Consider the following 25,699-nt stretch of genomic DNA (forward strand, 5'->3'; position numbering starts at 1 on the left):
AGTGTGGAGAAGGATGTTTGCCACCTTTTTGTGCATACGCAACCTTTGTACATGAGGCACCAGGTCTTTCACCTGGGGGACTATCTTCATTGTCTTCCTCAAATATATTGGAGGATCTCAGCAGACTTTCTTTTTCAGGTAGTTGTGACCACCTTTTATTGGAATAATGGCCATGTAGCAGTTTCTTTCTTCAAAAGTGAATCTTTCACATACCAAACTTGCTCTACCACACCCCTGGGGCAGGTATGAGCTTGTATTGTGTGTGAGCTCTGTCTGTTGTGTTCGGCTGCATTCTCGTCACTGTTGGGTTGCCAGTTGTTTGACACTGTTTCTGTGTCATATCATATGTAAGTCTTATCTGCAGTCACACTTTAAGTGCTTCATGTTTTTGTTGCCTGCTGTCTGTTCATCTGTGGTTTACTTTTCCCTCGTACATCCAGTTTTGATCAGTGCTCTGTATTTTTGGTTTGGACTCTTTGTATTGCCCATTCCTGCTCATTGTGTGTTTGGATTGTTGGTTAACCTTTTGATTATTAAATCACCGTTGTTTTGCAACATATCTCTTGTCTTCACTGCCTGCATACTGGGGTTTAATTTTGACCCCGCTCAGACCATATCATCTTGATTGATTGGTAAGGTACTACTCCATACTGAGTTTCTCCAGTCACAGCTTACACTTCATGTCATGGGTGTCTTGATGGCTTCCCTCACCAGAGAACTTCTGACTCCAGATAGATTTACCATACAGTACCATACTGTTTGTATTTCTATTATACATATGTACATGTTGTAACTGTGTGACATCTGTTTGTGTCTCCCGTGGGGTTCCAGCACCAGACTTCTTGTTCACGAGACCAAGGTACTACCAGGTCAGTCAGTTCTCCAGTACTCAAGCTAGTACACCCTCTTTTCAAGATGGACTTCTCGTTATTACAATGTATTTCTAATCGAGGATCCAAAAGCTGCTCAGAAGGACCCAGAAATAGGTGGAGGATGCTATAAAGACAACATTCATAAAAAAAGGCTGCAAACTATTGGACTGATGTAATTTTCGTTATAACTCTTTTTTATATAATTTTTATTACATTTGATGGTGCAGTAACATGTTTGTACAAGATGAATGAACATTAAGCATTATTTAGATGTGACAAAAGTGTAAGAACAGGTCCAACTTTATCTTATTAATGATTGTGCACAACCCAAGTATATTCCTAATTTAAACAAGTAAATCATTGTCTAATGTTTCCTTGAACAACCTAAAACAACATGCAGAGTGCAAAGGTAGCACACCTCTGGCTACAAAATCCTCAACCACTGGGGACGACACCTGTAGCTGCAGAAGACGGTGGACATACAGGAGGCAACGCAGGGGACGTTACCATGGCAGCATCTTTGAACAAGGTAAAGGACAATAAATTCATAATGTTACAAATGGTAGAAAATTTCTAGAAACGGGGGGAAAAATGCTTGAGAGATGTCGCCAAATTACTGGTATGAATCTGCACTGGAGTTAACTTATGGGGTCAACAACCACTGAGTCAAACTATGACTCACAAAACGTGATTTTATCACAAGAAAACAAATGATAAATAAACTATTATTAAATCTTCACCCTAAATCATTCATAAAGTACAGATAATATCTTCAGGTTATTTACTCATTAGTTTATTTTACAGAAAGCCAACTATAATTATGCATGCTTTCTATTACAGCTAAATGTAAATAATAATAATAATAATTCCTAATAAATTCTGAATCTGTAAATTGTAAATGTTGTGAATAGTGCACTGCACCTCTCTTAGTGGCACAGATTAAATGGGCCAAATTCATCTGGCCAAATAAATAGTCAGAAAAAAATTACTACATTAACTTGGAAAAATGTTACAGAAATACAGTGTTTTACCATAGTAAAAAAAAAAATTAACTAATAAAATTGAAGGAATTTTTCCACTGCACTTTTCCTTTTGGTATTGATTATTTTAACAAAATTTTGGGGAACAAATCACTTTCATAGTTTTTGTGATATTGCCCAGACAAAATAAAGTCATCAGGCATAATTTGACTATACCTTTGACCCTTTCAGCCAAATGAACTTGAACTTATTTATTTGGCACACAACTCGTCAATATCAAAAACTGATATACAAGACAATTCCACAGTGACATGTGTGACCAAAAAGGGGGTGAGCAAAGCAACGCCCACCCCATATATACATACATACATATATAGATAAGATAATTATAGTGGGCGATTTTAACATCTACACAGATGCTGAGAATGACAGCCTCAACACTGCATTTAATCTATTATTAGACTCAACTGGCTTTGCTCAAAATGTAAATGAGTCCACCCACCTCTTTAATCATATCTTAGATCTTGTTCTGACTTATGGTATGGAAATTGAAGACTTAACAGTATTCCCTGAAAACTCCCTTCTGTCTGATCATTTCTTAATAACATTTACATTTACTCTGATGGACTACCCAGCAGTGGGGAATAAGTTTCATTACACTAGAAGTCTTTCAGAAAGCGCTGTAACTAGGTTTAAGGATATGATTCCTTCTTTATGTTCTCTAATGCTATATATCAACACAGTGCAGAGTAGCTACCTAAACTCTGTGAGTGAGATAGAGTATCTCGTCAATAGTTTTACATCCTCATTGAAGACAACTTTTGATGCTGTAGCTCCTCTGAAAAAGAGAGCCTTAAATCAGAAGTGCCTGACTCTGTGGTATAACTCACAAACTCGCAGCTTAAAGCAGATAACCCGTAAGTTGGAGAGGAAATGGCGTCTCACTAATTTAGAAGATCTTCACTTAGCCTGGAAAAAGAGTCTGTTGCTCTATAAAAAAGCCTTCCGTAAAGCTAGGACATCTTACTACTCATCACTAATTGAAGAAAATAAGAACAATCCCAGGTTTCTTTTCAGCACTGTAGCCAGGCTGACAAAGAGTCAGAACTCTACTGAGCTGAGTATTCCTTTAACTTTAACTAGTAATGACTTCATGACTTTCTTTGCTAATAAAATTTTAACTATTAGAGAAAAAATTACTCATAACCATCCCAAAGACATATCGTTATCTTTGGCTGCTTTCAGTGATGCCGGTATTTGGTTAGACTCTTTCTCTCCGATTGTTCTGTCTGAGTTATTTTCATTAGTTACTTCCTCCAAACCATCAACATGTCTATTAGACCCCATTCCTACCAGGCTGCTCAAGGAAGCCCTACCATTAATTAATGCTTCGATCTTAAATATGATCAATCTATCTTTATTAGTTGGCTATGTACCACAGGCTTTTAAGGTGGCAGTGATTAAACCATTACTTAAAAAGCCATCACTTGACCCAGCTATCTTAGCTAATTATAGGCCAATCTCCAACCTTCCTTTTCTCTCAAAAATTCTTGAAAGGGTAGTTGTAAAACAGCTAACTGATCATCTGCAGAGGAATGGTCTATTTGAAGAGTTTCAGTCAGGTTTTAGAATTCATCATAGTACAGAAACAGCATTAGTGAAGGTTACAAATGATCTTCTTATGGCCTCAGACAGTGGACGCATCTCTGTGCTTGTTCTGTTAGACCTCAGTGCTGCTTTTGATACTGTTGACCATAAAATTTTATTACAGAGATTAGAGCATGCCATAGGTATTAAAGGCACTGCGCTGCGGTGGTTTGAATCATATTTATCTAATAGATTACAATTTGTTCATGTAAATGGGGAATCTTCTTCACAGACTAAGGTTAATTATGGAGTTCCACAAGGTTCTGTGCTAGGACCAATTTTATTCACTTTATACATGTTTCCCTTAGGCAGTATTATTAGACAGCATTGCTTAAATTTTCATTGTTACGCAGATGATACCCAGCTTTATCTATCCATGAAGCCAGAGGACACACACCAATTAGCTAAACTGCAGGATTGTCTTACAGACATAAAGACATAGATGACCTCTAATTTCCTGCTTTTAAACTCAGATAAAACTGAAGTTATTGTACGTGGCCCCACAAATCTTAGAAACATGGTGTCTAACCAGATCCTTACTCTGGATGGCATTACCCTGACCTCTAGTAATACTGTGAGAAATCTTGGAGTCATTTTTGATCAGGATATGTCATTCAATGCGCATATTAAACAAATATGTAGGACTGCTTTTTTGCATTTGCACAATATCTCTAAAATTAGAAAGGTCTTGTCTCAGAGTGATGCTGAAAAACTAATTCATGCATTTATTTCTTCTAGGCTGCACTATTGTAATTCATTATTATCAGGTTGTCCTAAAAGTTCCCTGAAAAGCCTTCAGTTAATTCAAAATGCTGCAGCTAGAGTACTGACAGGGACTAGAAGGAGAGAGCATATCTCACCCATATTGGCTTCTCTTCATTGGCTTCCTGTTAATTCTAGAATAGAATTTAAAATTCTTCTTCTTACTTATAAGGTTTTGAATAATCAGGTCCCATCTTATCTTAGGGACCTCATAGTACCATATCACCCCAATAGAGCGCTTCGCTCTCAGACTGCAGGCTTACTTGTAGTTCCTAGGGTTTGTAAGCGTAGAATGGGAGGTAGAGCCTTCAGCTTTCAGGCTCCTCTCCTGTGGAACCAGCTCCCAATTCAGATCAGGGAGACAGACACCCTCTCTACTTTTAAGATTAGGCTTAAAACTTTCCTTTTTGCTAAAGCTTATAGTTAGGGCTGGATCAGGTGACCCTGAACCATCCCTTAGTTATGCTGCTATAGACTTAGACTGCTGGGGGGTTCCCATGATGCACTGAGTGTTTCTTTCTCTTTTTGCTCTGTATGCACCACTCTGCATTTAATCATTAGTGACTGATCTCTGCTCCCCTCCACAGCATGTCTTTTTCCTGGTTCTCTCCCTCAGCCCCAACCTGTCCCAGCAGAAGACTGCCCTTCCCTGAGCATGGTTCTGCTGGAGGTTTCTTCCTGTTAAAAGGGAGTTTTTCCTTCCCACTGTCACCAAGTGCTTGCTCACAGGGGGTTATTTTGACCGTTGGGGTTTTTCCGTAATTATTGTATGGCCTTGCCTTACAATATAAAGCGCCTTGGGGCAACTGCTTGTTGTGATTTGGCGCTATATAAATAAAATTGATTTGATATATACACATTACCTAGCCCCAGAGCAAGCACACAGGCGACAGTGGTAAGGAAAAACTCCCTCTGATGTATTGAGGAAGAAACCTCAAGCAGACCAGACTCTAAGGGGTGACCCTCTGCTTGGGCCATGCTACAAACACATTTAACAACACAAACTCAAATCCCATTATCATAAACATATCAAGTGAACACAGTGTCTTCGTCTACATACATATTTACATACATATACAGTATACATGTATACACACACCAACATACACCTACACATACATACATAATTACACACACATATATATACACACATATATGCATATACATAGATACACATACACAAATGAATGTTACTGTACAAGTTCACAATTACAACTGACAACACAAAACCCATCGTACTTCATTAGATACATATCTTGAAAACATCATTTTTTTATATTGATTTTTAAACTGATTGATATTTGGACATCGTTTGAGCTCATCCGTCAGGTTATTCCATAATCTAGGGCCACACATGGAGACACAGAAACCTTTTTCCTGGTCATCCGAGCGCCGGCAATTTTAAAATGATACAAGCCCCGTAACTGATATTTTCCTTCTCTCTCAGTAAAATATTCTTGAATTCTAAATGGCACTTCTTTATTTTTCACTTTGTGCATTAATTGAACAGTCTTGAACGAAATCATATCATTAAGTTTTAATATTTGAGATTTAATGAACAGTGGGAGGTCTGGGCGGCTTTGCTTGAGGTGCTGCCCCCCATGACCCGACTCCAGATAAAGCGGAAGAAAATGGATGGATGGATGAACAGTGGGTTGGTGTGGTCTCGATAACCTGCATTATGAATTGTCCTTAATGCTCTTTTTTGAAGAATGAATAATGGTTGCAATGTAGTTTTGTAATTGTTGCCCCAAACTTCAGCACAATAAGTCAAGTAGGGTGCAACCAAAGAACAATAGAGAGTATGTAGTGCTCTGCAATCAAGAACATGCTTTACTTTATTTAATACTGCAATACTTTTTGATACCTTCATTTGAATATGCTGAATATGAGCTTTCCAATTAATTTTTTCATCAATAATGACACCTAAAAACTTATTCTCTTTGACACATTCTGTGTTTATCCCATGTATGTTTAACTGAATTTGTATGTCTTTTTTTATAATTTCCAAATAACATCAATTTAGTTTTAGACAAATTTAATGATAATTTGTTAATATCAAACCATCTCTTTAACTGTATCATTTCTGTTCCTAAATCAGATAATAATTGATGCAGATTTTCCCCTGAGCAAAACAGGTTTGTGTCATCTGCAAAGAGCACAGTTTTAACCATATCTGAGACTTTACATAAATCATTAATGTATAAAATAAATAATTTTGGGCCCAACACAGAAATGTTTAAATGTCTTCTATTGATGAGAATCAAATAAAGAAAAGAATAATAATCTATTCATTCATCCATTTTGTAAACCCAATTATTACATTGGGGGGGGGGGGGGTGTTGTAGTCTATCCCCGCGGCCATTGGGCAAGAGGTGGGGTACACCCTGGACAGGTCGCCAGTCTATCACAGGGCCAGAGACAGATCAGTTCAGGGTGTACTGCAGGGTTCATGAAAATAGGAGATGTGATGAGTTTACAATACCTACATTATATAAAGTTTGTGCCACAAAACATGTGAAGAATGGCTACATTACCAGTTTGTACAAACTGGTCACCTGTGATGTTATCGATTTGTGTGTGCAGAATGTGGAATTTGTGCGGACAGGTTACGGTAAGAATTCAGTGAAGGTGCTGCACATTAGGAGACGGGGGGGTCATCATGACATCACCGAGCTGAAGGCTGATGTGGAACTCACACTGAAATCACGCAAGGATTATCTGAATGGAGACAACTCAGACATCATCCCCACTGACACCATCAAGAACACTGTCCACGCTCTGGCCAAGCTCAGAGGGGTAAGTCACCTATGCCAACAGAGGGTAGATGGGGGTCAACACAACACTTTGGTCATTCCATGTAACACAGCCAGCTATGTCTCACCTATACAGCAACAAATCAGGTCGTCTCAGAGCACTACACACAAGTAAGTTCTAGAGACCTTACCAACCACATGAGTAAGTACATTAGAAAAAATTGGAAGGACAAACCCCTTCTGTGTTTTTTGATTATTGGACAAAACATCAATATACTACAGTTCAATAATCACAATGATGGATGGTTGAAAACACATCTAGGATGAAGAGTAGAGTTGTGGTAAAAAAAAAAAAAAAAAGAGATTGCATTGGTAAGACAATGATTTTCAGATAGAATCAGAAGAATCCGAATTGAATTTATTGTCATTGTAATTTGCATTTCAACGAGATTTCAGTGCAACTCCAAAAGGTGCTTTTCCGAGGTGCGAGTAATTGTTAGCCAAATAGAAGATAATAAAATTTAACAATAACTTATTCAAAGTATGTGTACAACTAAATAAAATAGAATGTGGACCAAGTAAAATGTAAGACGAGAATTATATACAACTGTGGAATCATATTGCACAGGAAATATTGCACATGGTTTACAGATATTGCACAAGAAACTTGAAAGGTGTGGATTAGAGTGATTTGTAGTGATCGCTCTGGGGAGAAAGCTGTCCCTGAGTCTGTTTGTCCTAGTTTTGATTGACCTATACCGTCGGCCGGAGGGTAGTAGGTCAAACAGGTGGTTGCTGGGGTGGGATGTGTCTTTGCTGATGCTGGCAGCTCTGCTGAGGTAGCGAGAGCTGGCAATGCCTTCCAGGCTGGGCAGAGAGCAGCCAGTGATCCCCTGGGCCATTTTGATCACCCTCTGCAGCGCTCTCCTGTCTGCTGATGAGCACCCCCCGTACCACGCTGTGATGCTGTACGTCAGGATGCTCTTGATGGTGGCTCTGTAGAACAACACCAGCAGCTTCTCCTCCAGATTGTTTCTCCTGAGCACCCTCAGGAAGTGGAGTCACTACTGGGCTTTCTTCACCACCACTGTGGTGTTGGCAGTCCAGGAGAGACTGTCAGAGAGCTGCACTCCCAGGAACCTGATGGAGCTGACCCTTTCCACACAGTCCCCTTGGATGTAGAGCGGGACTGGGTCAGCCCTGCCCTTCCTGAAGTCCAGGATTATTCCTTTTGTTTTTGTGGTGTTCAGCAGCAGGTTGTTAGCTGAACACCACACTGTCAGTCGATTGACCTCATCTCTGTAATCAGACTCATCCCCCCGAGATGGCATTATCTAGTTCAACCTCCATCACTAGATGCCCACATCCAACAAGCAAGTTGTCAAGTTCAACACTTTCAGTATAGACTGTATACATTTCAGTGCAGTACACTCCCATTCAGTCATGATGTAGCATGAGTTCATTCTATACCTATTTGCATTCCCTAATCATTTTAGGGTCAATGTTCATAACACAGTATAATCATTTTTAAAGTGCAGCAAGTAATAAATAGAAAAAAGGTGCATTGATAATATTAATCACCATTTGGTAAGTTTAACAAAACACTACCGATAATACAACATCATAGAATTCTGAACAAAATTCTAGACTCTATTGGCCTTATCTGCCACCTGACATCAAGGAGAGCAGTTTGATGAGTCTAGATTTTTGCTGCAGAAGAAAGATGGCCTTTTATCACCATTTCAAGCTGGTGATGATGCTGTCATGTCAAAATGGACCAAACTCTCTGAGAAATCTTTGCTTAGCTAAACCATTTTCCTTATGAATAAATACAGTTTTCATGGCAAAAATGGGTCCAACCCATTATTTAATGATGACCTGGATAGTTGTATGTTAAAATATGTGCGCTTGTTTTAACAGCTTGTTATTATGCTTGTACTTGATTCTATTCAGGTAAGGACCATCGAGCAGTTCTCAATGGATATTTGTCACCATTTCCTGACTTCTTTCAATCATGTCGTGAGGGCCAAGGTTTACATGGAGGAGGCTCCATGGAGAAGGCTGGAGAAGGTAAATCTTCCAAGAGAGTCTGGACACAGAGCTCCAGTGTTCAGCATGTGAACCAGATCAAACTGCAGGACCCCACAGTTAGTACGTCCGCCAAGGACGTAATGAAGTCATCAGCATTTATTTATTTGTCTGTCTGTTAGCAGAATTACGTCAAAACTACTGCACGGATTTTGATGAAATTGTCACCACAGATAGATAGTTAGGCCATGGAAGAACCCATTAAATTTTGGAGGTGAGCCGGATCTGGATTCTGGATCAGGTTTCACTTTATGTAGGCTTTGGAGGATTACTGTTAGCAGGATTACATCAAAACTACTGCATGGATTTTGGCAAAATTTTCACAACAGATACATATTAGGCCATGGAAGATAATATTAAATTTTGGAGGTGATCCAGATCCGGATCCAGATTTTGGATCAAGTTTGACTTTATATAGGCTTTGAAGGATTACGTCAAAACTACTTCACCGATTATCACCAAATTTGCACCACAGACAGATATAAGGGCATGAAAGACTCCACTGAATTTTGGAGGTGATCCGGATCGGCAGACGTCAGAAATCTCAGTTTTCGCTTGTTATTAATGCTATTATTACTTCTGAGCTTTTCTGACTTTGTCATTTTAAAATATGAGCAGTTGTGCAGGAAATGTGTCATTCATTCATGTCATGTACTGACATGTATTTATTCAAGCCAATAAAACTAATTCTTACAGTTACATCTCATACTGTAATACAGTACGAGTGCGACTATCCACTACTGTGAAATGCAGAATCTATTTTTAACCTATTACGATTTTTTTTGTTTTGTCTTTGTTTTTGTTGTTGTTGTTGTTGTTTGTAGAATGGGGTGCAGCATTCTCATGCATTTATCTACAGCCCAGAAGCTTACAGATTCTGCGATGTTGAACAGAATCTCAAAGGTAATCACAAGTGTTCAATACTGTTGGTATGCTTCTTTTTTTTTTTAAAAAAGGAGAAAAAAAAACCCCACAATGGTCAGTGAAATAACTTGAAATGGACAAAAGTAATATTAAATAAAAATTTACTGAAAATTAATTAATGAAAATCAGACATTGCTTTTTAATTATGATTCAAGAGAATAATAATAATAATAATTAATGAAACTGATTCATAACAACTATGAAGAGTATGTGTATTTCACTTTGTGGCAGGGATATGTGGAATGGGTTGGATGAAGAATTACAGAAGCACTAATATAGATATAGAGCACTTTAAAACAAATGTACAGAAGGAACAGTATGCCAACAAGGATCTTTGATCACTTATTATTTATATATATTTATTGATATTTTTGTTTTTATGCACTGGATTATAAATTATTTGGATTTACATGGTGATATAATTACACTGTCATTGTCATTACATTGTTTCCCCACAGATGTCCCATTGGTTCACAGTGGGGTGAAAGACATGAAGGTGCTGAAAACTACCCAGTCTGGTTTTGAGGGTTTCCTGCGTGACCGCTTCACTACCCTGCAAGAGGCCAAGGACAGGTGTTTTTGCACAACTGTCTATGCTAAATGGCACTATAACACGGTCCAAGATGTTGACTTTGATGCTTCATGGTAAGTCATCATTCACAGGATGTTCTGAATATAAAAAACTGCAAATGCAACAGAAAACTAAATAACTGCAGAAAATTAATTAACAGGTTCAAAATGGAAGGAAAAAGCCCTACTGTAAACGTGTAATGAAGTTTGTATTTTGCAGTGCAATTCAGACAAGATTCTACAAGTCTCTGGAACACAATAAGTGACCTCACTCTGTGTTGTGTAGGTGCACTGACCCACACCTGCAGGACAGGTTCAGTTAGAGTGACATCAGGTGACTTTAAATACCATATAGCAGGCTTATTTTATATTTTCAAACTCATCAAGTCATGTTTTAGCTCAGCAGATAGTAAAAAAATAAATAAATAAATAAATAAAATAAAATAAAATAAAATAAATAAATAAATAATTAGATTAATTGTTCAGTTTTGCCTAAAAGCACCAAATGTGGCACATCTATAGGCTGCTATGTTCTAAGCAAATCTAGATACAGAGGCCTCTGGAATTTGGAATTCTGGAACCCAGAAGAACCAATATTGCAGTTACAGGGGATGCGTCATATTTTGCTCATTGGTATTTGTGTTACCATGACTAGGAATTTATTTCAAACCATTGGGCTAAGAAGGTTTCAAAACTGATTGCTCATGATAGTCATTTTATCCAAAAAAATTCTATGTAACTTTTGAAAAATTACTCAAATTTTTTTTACCAGCGTTACAGGCAACAAGACAGTCGTGGTGAAAAAGGAGCTGAGCCAGAAAGGGAAGCTCTCAATTTACCTGTCAATTTACACTCCTCTTCTCACCTATGGTTATCAACTTTAGGTAATGACAGAAAGAATAAGGTTTCGGAAACAAGCAGCAGAAATGAGATTCCTCCGTTGGGTATCTGGGCTTATAGTCAGAGACAGGGTTTTTTTTTCAATTTCAATTTATTTTCATTTATATAGTGCCAAATCACAACAGAGTTGCCTTAAGGCGCTTCACACAAGTAAAGTCTAACCTTACTAACCCCCAGAGCAGCAGTGGTAAGGAAAAACTCCCTCTGGGGAAGAAACCTCAAGCAGACCAGACTCAAAGGGGTGACCCTCTGCTTGGGCCATGCTACAGACATAAATTGCAGAACAATTCACAAAACAAATATACAGGAAATGCTGTTGGTGCACAGGACAGGAGGGTCTCCAGCACAAATACCACACCCATCTCTGGATGGGGCTGCACCCGAAACAGAGAGAAAAAACAGAATCAGGCATCAAAAAGACAAGAAATACAGTATAATTTCTTAGCATTAATCAACAAGAAAAACATAAAAAAATACTAAGGTGATCGCCGGCCACTAGCCCTAAGCTTCACTAAAAGACCCAGAATTTAGGTAAAGTTGAGGCCGCGGCATGCTCCGTTTACTAATAAAATGAATTAAAAGAGTAAAAAGCATAAAACAAAACTATACCAGTATGCTAGCCATACGAAAAGGAAAATAAGTGCGTCTTAAGTCTGGACTTGAAAGTCTCCACAGAATCTGACTGTTTTATTGACGCAGGGAGATCATTCCACAGAACAGGGACACAATAAAAGAAAGCTCTATGACCGGCAGACTTCTTATTCACCCTAGGGACACAAAGTAGTCCTGCACCCTGAGAACGCAAAGCCGGGCTGGTACATAAGGTTTAGTTAGGTCAGCTAAGTAGGGAGGTGCCAGTCCGTGAACAATTTTATAAACTAGTAGCAGAACCTTAAAATCTGATCTCACTGGGACAGGAAGCCAGTGAAGAGATGTCAAAATGGGTGTAATGTGGTTGAACTTTCTGCTTCGTGTCAAAAGTCTGGCTGCAGCATTTTGAACCAACTGGAGACCCGTAATGCTAGACTGCGGTAAACCAGAAAATAGAACATTGCAGTAGTCCAATCTAGAAGAGATAAATGCATGAATCAGGGTCTCAGCATCAGCCATAGACAGGATGGGACTGTTGTGTGGGCCGCCAGAAGAGGAGGTACTGCTGGCCCACCACCAGAGGGCACCCTGCCTGAAGTGCGGGCTTCAGGCACGAGAGGGCGCTGCCGCCTACAGGAACAGCCGAGGTGACAGCTGTCACTCATCAACTATGACAGCTGTCACCGATCATCTGCATCTCACCCGGGATAAAAGCAGGATGACACCTCTACCACATCGCCGAGATATCGACTTCTGTGAGAGGTAATATTCTCTGCCAGCATTCAGTGATTTCCAGAGCTATTGTGTTGCAGCTGTCAAGCAGAAGACTGGCGTGGGTCGCGACTGTTTCGTCCTTCGTCTCGTCAGATAAGTGGTTAACAGACGCTGCACGAGTGTGTGTTAAAGGTGGAGGTGGAATTCCCACCATTATTGTTACGGGGTGTACACACACCCACACTTGACTGTCTTTGTTTTCCGCCAGCAGTACCAGATCCGACACGCTGAGACGGTGGCCACCTGGGGACTTCGGGACTTGGCGGCTCCAGTATTCTTCGGGTTCGGTGGCGGTGGAAATCGTGTGGTTCCGGTTCATCTCCAGACGGGCGTCTCCTATCGTTGAGCCTGCCCACATGACACCTTCATTAATTGACTTGTATTCATTCTGTAATCTGCTGTGTGTGGTTGTGACATTCACAACAGTAAAGTGTTCTAATTTAACTCCCTCTATTGTCCGTTCATTTACGCCCCCTGTTGTGGGTCCGTGTCACTACACTTTCCCAACAGGGACGAATCTTTGCTATATTTTGCAGGTGGAAGAAAGCAGTCCTAGTAATATTTCTAATGTGGAGGTCAAAGGACAATGTAGGATCAAAAATTACTCCAAGGTTCCTCACTTTGTCAGTGTGATGTATGACACACAAGCCTAGGCTGAGCGTTAACTGGTCAAATTGATGACGATGTCTCACTGGACGAGGAACCATCATTTCAGTCTTATCAGAGTTTAAAAGTAGGAAGTTTATAGACATACAACTTCTCATTGATGCAAGGCAATCTTCTAAGGATTTTATGTGAACGAGATTACCAGCAGTTATCGGGATGCATAACTGAGTATCATCAGCATAGCAGTGACATCAGGCAGTCTAGCTTCGAGTTCAGTCTTAGTTGAGGAGTTGATGCATCGCCGTAGTGATATATAAGGTTGTTGTTCCACTAAACACGACAGCAAAACTGTAAACTTAATAAGTGAGTGATTAGAAACCACTGATGCAACAGGCATAATGTCAATATTCATCACAGCAATACCACGTGCGAGAACCTGATCCAGGGTATTTCCACTAATGTGCATCGAATCCCAAATGCATTGCCAAAATCCTAATACATCCACAATTTCCATAAATGATTTGCGGAGGGGATCAGAAGACTTATTTATATGAACGTTAAATTCACCAATGATCAGAATGTTATTTGTAATAGTTGACAAGTTAGAGATGAACGCACCAAATTCATCTAAGAATTCAGAATATGGGCCAGGAGGCTTATATACAGTGACAAAATAATACGGCCAATTTTTATTCTTCTGACCTTGGCAATGCGTAATATCCTAGCAGAGCGGAGAATCAGATGCTCAAATGAGTTATATTTGTGACCCCCAACAGCTAATAAGCTAAACCTAGATTTATAAATAAGAGCAACACCCCCGTCTTGCTTCGCATCACGAGGGACATGACTAAATGTATATGCTGGTGGGCAGGCCTCATTTAAGGGGAGGACAGCTGTAGGTTTAAGCCAGGTTTCACATAACCCAATCATATCTAAGTGATGATCAATAATTAGATCATTAATAAACAATGATTTTGAGGACAGTCATCTTATGTTAATGAGACCCAGACTAAGGACCTCAGTGGGGTTGACAGTTGAATTGTTTGGATTTAGGTGTGGTTCCAGAGTAGCATATATAAGATGCCTAGAAGTAGGTTTAGGTTTGAGACATTCCACGCATGTTGTATGTAGCAGACACAAAATCTTTGCTATTGCTGGAACAACCACTAGGGCTAGCTCAATTTCAACATCATCCAATGTAGTAATGGGTATTAAGTTTGCAAAGCATATCCCTCTATGATTTTTATGGACACGTCAAGTGCCTTATATGTACGACTTCACTGGCTTCTCCTGAGTTTGGCCATGCCCATTTTTAACCAAGATAATTTTTCACAAATTAGCTAAATATGCAAAACTGACTTTTTGAAACACAACACAGACCACTGGTTTGATCAATACCAAACTTTGCACACAGAGTCTAGTGGACCTCAGAAGTATAAGCTATTAAAATAAGCTTGATGGACCTAAACCTACCTGACAAATAGAGGAAGGACTTCTGTTACAAATACATGACACAGGAAGTTGGGCCAGTCTTCACAACAATAACTCCAATCAAGATAAAACTCAGGATTCTGAATAGGAATGATGCAGACAGGAAGTCAGATTTGTTTCTTCTCAATTGGACACTAGGGGCGCCATAAATCTTTAGTATATATCTCAAAATTGGCAAATCAGAATTGTGCCAAATTACACAAGGCTAATCTTGGGGCAACTCATACTTGAAATACATAAGCACATCATAACTGTTTTAAAGGGGTGTGGCCTATTGGCTTTTAAATTAGAAAAGTAGGTGTGGCTAACACCGTTCAATTTATCAAGCTGAAATTTTGAGGAATGATGTAGACTACCTTACATTAGTGAAAAAAAAAAATAAAAAAAAATAAAAAAATAAAACACCTTACATTAGTGACATATTAAGTTTTACATTTTTTCACCTCCAGAAAATGCATTTTTCGCCAAAACTCCAAGACTGTACATCTCACAATCATTATTCCTATATACCTTGTTGTGTGTTGGGGGGTGTGGCTGGATGTTTTGGTGTTCTTTTCTTTTCTTTGCTCTTCAGGTGGCATGGAAACTGATTTGTCTGTGGAGAAGGTGCTGGCTGAAGAGTCCTCACCCTCATCAACATCATGTGTAGCACCTGTGACTGGTGCTCACATGCAACCTTAAAGACTTTCAGCTGAAGCAGATAATTGGATGGCGTTCTGCATTTAAGTCATGTGTGATTCAAGCAGAACTGCCGGGAACTCGACCTTGTGATGTCCGTTTGTGAGACGCTGAGGACCGCGCCTGGGTTTGACACATCGAGCCCGTGAAGCAAGGAAGGGTGAGGGACACATGCTGTCAGCACACATCAAAGGTGATTAAGTGTTTGACTAATTGTTGATAGTAACTTGGTGTTTTGTTACGCAGTATACTGGAATTGTGATGAGAATTGTGCAGTTTGCTTCTCACTGCTGTGGCGTGCAGGATAAGTGATCCTCCACTTGTTGTGAGAAGCTGCTCATTTGCATAAAGTTAAAAAATACAGATCTGAATGTGTTGCTGATAGCGTGTGTCTTTTGAAAGATATTGTTGTAACTGCTGACTTACCTCACCTCTTCTTTGCTTCACAGAGAGTCAGTTTGTCGTGTCCACCTGGGGGGTGTTTGTCTGGTGGTTGTGGGTCCAGGAACGCCGGGTTTCTATCCTTTTGGGCGCTTAAGAGCATGCCAACAGTCACTCCACCAGAAGGACGTTGTTTCAGTTTTGTACACATTATTATGCACAGGTGAAAAATAAATTGTTTCTGTTGTTGGAACCACTTTCTGGTTTTTTGTAGCGCTGGGTTCTGTCTGACGCAGGTCCGCTCCTCAACTCGCGTCGACACATAACATACCTGTTTTCTTTGGATTGTGGCAAATCTTTGTGGCATTTCTGTCTTTCTGTTTTTATGCAGCATTCTAATATATGTAAAGCCTTTAAAATGTATCTTCTTATTCTCGCCATTACTTTGATCAACACCACTTGTTGCAGGTCCGATTAAGGAATCATTTAGAGCTTAAGTTAGCTAAAGGTGCATGATAGCTCAAAAGATGGAGAGCAGACTGCAGCGGGAGTAGTCAAACCAGAAAGTCTTACATATTTTTGCAACAGTACCTCCTATAAACATAAAATTTATGTCAATGTCACAGAAGAAGGAGCAAAGGCTGTGTAAGAAATGTGGTAAACAAATGTTCCTGGGGGGGGGTGCCACAAATGTAAATTTGTCTGGTATTATCGAAATATCATGTCTGAGTTGAACCCTACAATTGATTGCAAAAAGTGGACATGCCCCATTATGACACCCAAAAATATGTCAAACCTCAAAAGTTCCAAAAATCACCCGTTTGTCTGACAGAGCTGAAAACGTTTCAGCATATCCAGTAAACAAATGCACAACTTTAATACTTTGGTGACTATGATCTATATGTAAAATATAAAAAAATCATATTAAATTAATATTTCTCCTTATTACATCATATACCACCAGAGATTACATAAATCATTCTCTGTCATGTGGAGATGTGTTTAAATTCTTTTTATATTTGGTCCCTCTTTACTGTTTCTTTTAATTTTTCAAAATAAGACGTATGAAAGAGGGCATGGCCCACGCAGTACAACTTATCAAGTTGAAATTTTTATGGATGATAAAGATCTGTTCATGTTACTCATATATCAAGAATTACATTTACTCACCTGCAGGTGGTACTATAATAAAGGAAAATGCATTTTGGACTGAAACGCACAACATTCAATCAATCAATAAAAATATATTCCCATATTCTTTTACGTGCACTGAATGTTCTACAATGGGCTACACCCATTTCTCCCTTTTATTTTTTTTTTTATGTAAAATTGCAGCAAATGGAAAACCTACCTATTCGACAACCTCTGCCTTGCTCACAAGTCACATCTGTACCAAGAGTTGCACATAAATTCAGTGGACACTCAAGAGCTTATGTTATCAAGATGAGCTTGATAACTCAAAAGGTGCCAAAGTTGTACAAGACAATCCACTACAAGTAGCAGTCACAACAGGAAGACTTGCATATCTTCAAACTGTAAGTCCATTAAAGAAAAAACATGGTCCAATGACACAGAAAAATGATCAAAAAGTTGCCTGCCAAATTTAATACCAGTCAGTAGCAAGTTGGTGCCACATAGGGGAAAGGGTGCATAGAAATGTCAAAAATTCATACCTACATATCCATCAAAGTTCAAAAAAGAATTTTCTATGTTTCAATATGAATAGTTTTAATTTACACTCAGACTGAGCACTGCAGATGCAATATTTGCATTTGACAGTGATGATGGAGAAGTGTAGAGAAGGCCAGAAGGCGTTGCATTGTTTGTTTATTTGTGGACTGAATGAAAGCTAATGGCAGAGTGCCAAGAGAAGAGTTGTGGTATTGTATGAGAAAGTCTGGTATGGCAGAGAAGTAACAGAGAGGAGCAGAATACATCCAAGCACACTGAGTCGTTATGAGTCACATAGGCCTCATGGGGGCTCGGGAGGCAGCCCGCAAAGGGGGCTTGAACCCCGTGTATACCTGCTGGCAGGTCTAGCTTTTCTTGTTTTCATATGTCCATCAGTTCAAGTATGACTCACCTATCAAAAATACATAATGACCTTAAAGCAAAAGCAACAAGTAATTATATGTACTCTGCCAAAATAGCAGACACGAAACTTGCCTTGTACCACGGTCTGGACCAAAAGACATAATTTTGGTCCAATCTCAAGACCTGGTCTTGCCCTGAATTAAACTAAACCATGGGCTGGTGCGTTTGCAGTGTGAAGACACTTTGTGGATATTTCAGACTTTTGGACAAATTATAGGAAGGAGACAGGTTATTGTCATCCACTGGACCGTAGATGAAAAGAGAACAGTCAATAATTTAATTAATTTACTCTTGGTCTTCTTGTCAAAGATAAAACATCCGTTTTGTGTTTTGGTGCTGCAGGACTACTTTGCCCTTGTGGCTATTGGCACTGTGACACTCCACATATTAGCCTGAGAAATCACCAGGACAGACATGCTTCATTATGGTTTAATGTGATCTTTCAATAAACAGTACTTCCTAAAGGTCACAACTGTTACATTCTCACAGGAAGACTGTTAAGGAGACGATCATTGAGAAGTTCGCTGGGCCCTACAACCGTGGAGAATACTCACCCTCTGTGCAGAAGACCCTTTATGACACACAGGTCCTTGTCCTGGAAAGACTTCCTGAGGTTGGCCTGAATTTTTCTTTTAAAAAGTTCATAATGTATGCTTTATTAACCTTTACAGTCAGTGTGAAGATGAACGGTCATTAGCAAGCAAGGTCTGAGTAATCTTATTCATTTTCTACTCACTAACTTTTCAACAAACGAGAAATTATAACGTTACTCAGTGTGTACCTCCACCAAGGCGAAAAGCACCATCTTGCAATATTTTTTTCTTTTGCTTAACTAAAAATAAATAAATAAATGTGCAGGTTACACCTTTTTTTTTTGGAAATTTGTCCCAAAACAGAATAATTTGTATTTCATATTTGACTTTATCAATTCATCAAACTCCTCAGAGTTCATTAAATTTCAAGATAAGGGCAAAGGCACATAGTTGCTGACATAAATTTACGTGCACCTTGGCTAAAGAAAACAAAACAAAAAAATCCAGTTTTGCACAACTGCACAAATTTCATTACATATACTAGTAATATCACTAAGGATCACCTCATCAACCACACTGTAGAATTGTAATCTGGTCCAGCCCCACCTCCCAAAAGTAGCCAACTATCTGGAGTAGCCAGGTGAAATATACTGTGGTATTGTTCCCTTATGATGCAAGAAATATACCTCATCTTTATTAACTGGTCATTTTAGGCAAAATCCTTCTGGCAGTATTCAAAAATCCTCTGGAGGGACTTGGTGCCAAACACATCCAGTCATCACATTAGGACACTGTTTAATGTCCACAGACCTCGTGTACAAAGACTTGTGTGGATTTCCTACTAAAACATGCCAGGTGTAAGCACAAAAACACTGGTGCAAGCACAAAAAAATTCAGATGTAACAAAGTGTGTATACGCATGGATCCAAGCACATACCTTTTGTACATTCCGGTGAATGTGGAGTTGAGCACACATGCAGAAGTACCAAACTCCTCTCTGCCCATGCCCCTATTTAAATATGCAAATGTGTTTAAATTGGCCCCGCGAACTGGAGATTCCCCTGTCTGTCTGGAATGATCACGGTAAGAAAAGGAATTTAACTGAGTGTAAGCTACAGATGAAGTAGAATAAATGATGTAAATGAAGTAAGTAAACTGACATGACAGTAGGGCTGCCACGACTAGTCACGACTACGTCGACTATTGAAACCGTTGACAACTAATTTATTAGTCGACGATTCATTTGCTTTGAACCTTGAACTAATGAAGCAGTGCTTCGATCCGCTGCTTCATTGGATCTTTGCTTCACTCCTCTTCAGAATCGGCAACTCTGCTTCTTATCCCCTCTGAAAGCCATGAAAATATGTCAATCATGAGTCACTTTTGTGCAGATTAAAGTGACTAACTGGGACTCCTGACTTGTTGGGAGAAAAGCCCAAGGCATATTTAGTAAGCGGGGCCGCCGAGTCAAGTTACAAAGATGTTACAAAGATAGAGTCCGCTCGGAATTAATAACTTAAAAGCGAATCGCCATTTAAAGCAAATGAAACCTCTTTCCAAAAACTGTAATACAACCAATAAACTGCAATTGATCAAAAACATTTTTTTTTCCTCCCAAAATGAGACATCCTGGCTGACATGCAGCAGCCCAAGACTGTATGGCTGCAGACCTGCAGACTCCAGCAGCCAAGCTCAGCTCAGACATATGGAGCGACATCCATGCCCTTAATGTCTGAAAGGAAATGTTTTTGACAAAAATTACAGATTTTTTTCTATCTATGTCCAGAGATCAAGGTTCCACCATGTAGAGTTTATTTATGTCCAGAGATCAAGGATCCAGTGACCAATTTCATATTAATTTACTTTAAGACTCAATAAAAATGTTGTTGACACAGAAAACCTATAAAGCCTACTTGTAGCACACAGAAAATTCACAGGAGGTATTGATAAGGGAAATAAGGAATCGGATTGATAATGGTATCAATATCGATAAAATGCAATAAGCTGCAATTTACGTATGATCCGACTAGTCAACTAATCGCAAAATTAATCATTGACTAGTTGACTATCAAAATAGTCGTTTGTGGCAGCTCTACTTGACAGTTGTCTAGACGACTTTCATTGGCACCACAGAAGGTCATTGTAGAAAGGACTGGCTGTTCACAGAGTGCTATGTCGATGCATGTTCACTGAAAGTTGACTGGAACAGAAAAGCGTGGTAGGAAAAGTTACACAATAAACAGGGATGGCCGCAGTCTGTTAAGCAAAGCTGATTCAAGAACTTGAGTAAGCTTCACAAGGAGTGGACTGAGACTGGAGTCAATGCACCAAAAATAATCACACACAGACATGTCCAGGCTACAAGTGTCGTATTCCTAATGCCAAGCCACTCCTTACCCAGAGACAATGTCAAAATTCTCTTACTGGTCTAAGGAAGAAAACAGCTGAACTGTAGCACAATAGTCCAAAGTCCTCTTTTCAAATGAAAGTAAATTTTGCTACCATAACACCTCAGTGTCACAGGCTGATCGTCTCCATGCAACAAGTCATGGAGAAAGAGCCACAACCAAATATTTGAGTGCATTATAAATTCTTTTTTGGACTGATCTTGCAAAATATTCTAATATTTTGAGATATGTTAAATGCTTGAATCATCCATCCATTTTCTTCCGCTTTATCCGGGGTCGGGTCACGGGGGTAGCAACTCAAGCAAAGCCGCCCAGACCTCCCAATCCACACACACCTCCCCCAGATACTCCAGGGGAACCCCGGGATGTTCCCAAGCCAGCTGAGAAATGTAGTCCCTCCAGCATGTCCTGGGTCTTCCCCGGAGTTTCCTCCCAATGGGACGTGGCCGAAACACCTCTCCAGCGAGGCGTCCAGGGGGCATCCGGAAAAGATGCCCGAGCCACCTCAGCTGGCTCCTTTCGACGTGGAGGAGCAGCGGCTCGACTCCGAGCTCCTCCCGAGTGACAGAGCTCCTCACCCTATCTCTAAGGGAGCACCCAGCCACCATGCGGAGGACACTCATCTTGCTCGCTTATACTCGCGATCTTGTTCTTTCAGTCATGAGCCAAATCTCATGACCATAGGTGAGGGTCGGAACATAGATCGTTCAGTAAATCGACAGCTTTGCCCTCCTGCTCAGCTCTCTCTTCACCACGATGGTCCGATACAGCAGCCGCATCACTGCAGATGCTGCACCGATCTGTCTGTCAATCTCACGCTCCATCCGTCCCTCACTCGTGAACAAGACCCCGAGATACTTAAACTTCTCCACTTGAGGCAAGGACACCAGGACACAAGGTATTGGGTACCAGAGCCCAAGCTGTGCGTGGAGGTGAGCCTGACTACCTCGAGTCGGTACCTCTCAACCTCCCGCACAAGCTCAGACACCTTCCAGCCCAGCGAGGTGACGTTCCACGTCCCAACAGCCAGAGGCTGTGAGCGCGGACCGGGCCGTCGGGCCACCCGCCCTCGACTGCCACCCAGTCCTCTCTGCACCCAACCCCCATGGCCCCCTCTGAAGGTGGTGAACCCACAGGAGGCTGCTTGAATCATTTTATATGTAATAAGTGTATAGGTAGAATATACATAATTTTTTACTTTCTGCAATAACTAACAAACAATATGAACCTTTTCTAAATACTGAAATGTTTTAAGATGTACTTGTATATGAAAATAAACAACATAATTGGCTTAACATATTTTGATGGAGTGGAATATGTGTAGTTGCAAAAAATGCATTAAATGTTTTGCTAAGGTGTCCATTAAATTGTATGTCCAGACAGGCAACTAACTATTATGACACATACAACAAGAGCACTGCGAGATTTCTCACATCCGCTATTCCGGATCCAGATCACCTCCAAAATTCAGTGGAGTCTTCCATGCCATAATATCCATCTGTGGTGTAAATTTGATGAAAATCCGTGAAGTAGTTTTGACATAATCCTTCAAAGCCTATATAAAGTGAAATCTTGATCCAGAAGCCAGATCTGGATCACCTCCAAAATTCAGTGGAGTCTTCCATGCCCTAATATCTATCTGTGGCAAACGATTTCATCAAAATCTCTGCAGTGGGTTTGACCCAATCAGACAAATAATTAAATGGTAATATTTTATTACATCCTTGGCGAATGTAATAATGCCAATAAATATTTGGCACATGCATATAGACGTATATTTTGTCAGCCATACATCCCCATGAAGCTACTGTGCCCCAGTCTACAATATATGCACATCTGGAATTGTGTCAAGATCGTCCTGCATAAAACCTGTGACAAATCAACAAGAAGATTCATTCAGGATCAGCTAGTGTGACTCTGAGCAAAAACAGTAATATACAAGATCATCTGTGATCAGAAACTATGTTATGGTTGGAACTGGAATATAATTAGGCTAATGTTGCCTATTAAGACAAAAGCATAAAATATTTATTCAGAAAACTCATGCTGTTGTACATGGTTTTTTAGGTGAATGAAATACAGATGGTCATGCCCAACCAGCATTACTTCACCATAGACATGACAAAAATGGGCCTCACAAACAAGGATGAAGTAAGTTCTTGAAGAAAAGCACTTTTTTTTTCCCCAAGTCATGAAATTATGTGGTTACTCATGTGTGGACTTTGCCTATAGGTTCTTTTGGCCTTGGATAACCCATCTGGGAACATCACAGCAACAGTGTGCAGGAAACAGCAAGCCAGGCTGTAAAGAAAACTACACAAAGCCACAGAACGTTGCAGTTGTAATTTACACATTAAAGGACATGTCGCACCAAAATCATAATGTAGATTTAGGCTGTTAGTGGCCATCCAATGATCCACCGGGATCACTTTGTGCACTTCTGTGACCGGTTTCAAAGTATACAGCATTCCCAACAAACAACTACAGAGATGTCCAAAAACAAAGTGCTTGTCAGTACTTGGGTATTTCAGACAAGTGACGTTGCTACTAGAAGCGTCCCAGCGTGCGCTTCAATGAAATGTAGCTGCTAATGTTAAGAAGGCACAGATTAATTCCAAAGTTGACATAAGTGTGATGTTGTGTTATGATGACTCATTTTTAAGTGATAACTGTTAAAATTTGATGTAGGTATGGTAAAAGCTGTGGCTCCAAGAACGTTGATGTGCACCTGCAGCCACGAGTCATAAATGCAGCCTGTCAATAACTGTCTCTGCTGCGGGATCACCTGTGTGCATGATTAATTATTATTAGTGTTGTTATCAATACAATGTAAAAAAAAAAAAAAAAAATCTGCTGCCAGGAGAAAACAGGCATCTCATCAGCTGCACAGCGCGCGCGCGTACACACACACACAAACACACATGCAGTGAGCTTCGCTGCAGATATACATACACACATTCCAGCTCCAAATTCACACTCTTAAAGTAAAAAATTTAAAAATAGAAATCTAGCCACAAAACACATAAGATCCAAAAGCGGTAAATGCCACTGTCATGTTATAGATTAATTTCTAAATTTAAACTCCACGCGATCAAAGGCACGCATGAGAGAGAGATTGCCAGCTGCAGCTCTGCCTCAATTGTGACACGTAAAATAACGTTCATTAATTCCTGGAAATAATGTATTCTGACTTTTTCCAGTCTAACAAATCCATCTCTGTGTCCAGGCAGTCTGTTAAAATCAGTGTCAGATGTCCAGAAGTCCACATCAGGTTCAGTAACCAGCATCCACACAAACAGCGCGTCACCACACTTTAGGCTCCAAAATCCGACACTCTGAAAAAGTTAAGAGTTTTGGGGTGAAGCGCATCGTCTCCTCTCTGTAAATCCGAGCCATTGCTTTCGAACGGCAGTTCAGAAGCTTCATTTTCGGACGGAGCAGGTTCATTTTCCTCTGTCTGTCAGTCACTGAGATGTATCCATTTTGCTAATAAGGACGTCACACACTGAAAAATACAGAGAATTGCAGAGTGAGACGTTTTCCGGAAATGCACCTGCTAATGCTCAGAGTGAGAGGAATAAAATACATCAGCGATCACTAATTATTAGCACGTGTGTGGAGACACTTATAATCATGAGTACTTTTATGTTGTCTTACTAACTGGGACGTTAAAAAATGTGACATGTCCTTTAACATGAATAAGAACTGCAGTGTGAGCATTAACCTGGCATGACCTTTTCTACGTTTAACTGAACAAACAAGAGATAACTGATTTATTTTGGAATTCTATAAATCATGTCAATTTCATATATATTACAGCATTTTCCCATGACTGTTATACAGTATCCTCCAAAAGTATTGGGGCAGATAGTTGTCAAAAATTGATTGACTGTGCAATGAGAAAAGTGAGGAAAGCCACCAAGACAGCATGCACATATGCAGAGCTTTTTGTCTGTTCTGCATTCTGCCACAAGCAGGTGCTTTTATTTTTACACACCACGAAGAGAGACAGTGGTGGAAGACATCAAATGTACTACAGTTCTCACTCATGGTAATGGCAACATGACACTTAACTAAACTTACTAAACCAATTGAACTACAAAAAACACAATAACACTATCAACACTGTTAAACTAATATGAACCACAATAACATTTAAAACCCCCAACTCCCATTGTGATTTGCAGCACAATGTCCATTGTTCACTGTTCAGAGTGAACAAGAAGACTGGAAGACTGCCCCTCCCTGAGCCTGGTTCTGCTGGAGGTTTCTTCCTGTTAAAAGGGAGTTTTTCCTTCCCACTGTAGCCAAGTGCTTGCTCACAGGGGGTCGTTTTGACCGTTGGGGTTTTACATAATTATTGTATGGCCTTGCCTTACAATATAAAGCGCCTTGGGGCAACTGTTTGTTGTGATTTGGCGCTATATAAAAAAATTGATTGATTGATTGAATATCGCTAATTTCTGTTTTCAATTCACTTCGTATATATATATAGAGCCAAATCACAACAATGCTGCCTCAAGGCGCTTCACACAAGTAAGGTCTAAACTTACCAACCCTAAGCGCAAGCACACAGGTGACAATAGTAAGGAAAAACTCCCTCAGATGATATTGAGGAAGAAACCCCAAGCAGACCAGACTCAA

At 39.9% G+C, this 25,699-nt stretch overlaps 1 protein-coding gene across 2 annotated transcripts; it reads left to right on the forward strand.

Annotated features, from left to right (window-relative positions):
* The first annotated feature begins 270 nt into the window (after positions 1-270).
* uox (urate oxidase) lies at positions 271-24,918 on the forward strand. Of its 2 annotated transcripts, XM_034179930.1 has the most exons (11): positions 271-347; positions 832-869; positions 1,273-1,401; positions 6,848-7,060; positions 8,971-9,087; positions 9,930-10,008; positions 10,488-10,674; positions 18,604-18,727; positions 23,123-23,206; positions 23,288-23,412; positions 24,749-24,918. In XM_034179930.1, exons 3-10 carry the CDS (start codon positions 1,381-1,383, stop codon positions 23,360-23,362), a joined length of 900 nt encoding a protein of 299 aa, XP_034035821.1. In that variant the 5' UTR covers positions 271-347; positions 832-869; positions 1,273-1,380; the 3' UTR covers positions 23,363-23,412; positions 24,749-24,918. The 2 variants fall into 2 exon arrangements, with proteins under 2 accessions (XP_034035821.1, XP_034035820.1); XM_034179929.1 differs by lacking the exons at positions 271-347; positions 832-869 and having other exon boundaries at positions 1,223-1,401; positions 23,288-23,408; positions 24,745-24,918.
* The last annotated feature ends 781 nt before the right edge of the window (positions 24,919-25,699 follow it).

The sequence above is a fragment of the Thalassophryne amazonica genome, chromosome 10 (assembly GCF_902500255.1).
Source record: "Thalassophryne amazonica chromosome 10, fThaAma1.1, whole genome shotgun sequence".
NCBI lineage: Eukaryota > Metazoa > Chordata > Actinopteri > Batrachoidiformes > Batrachoididae > Thalassophryne > Thalassophryne amazonica.

Bases quoted from the DNA above. Each gene is read 5' to 3' on its own strand.
- uox (XM_034179929.1), top strand. From the start codon at position 1,267: ATGCAGAGTGCAAAGGTAGCACACCTCTGGCTACAAAATCCTCAACCA. The intron at 10,009-10,487 runs GTAATCACAAGT...GTTTCCCCACAG, and splicing joins TGTTGAACAGAATCTCAAAG to ATGTCCCATTGGTTCACAGT. The intron at 10,675-18,603 runs GTAAGTCATCAT...ACATTCTCACAG, and splicing joins GTTGACTTTGATGCTTCATG to GAAGACTGTTAAGGAGACGA.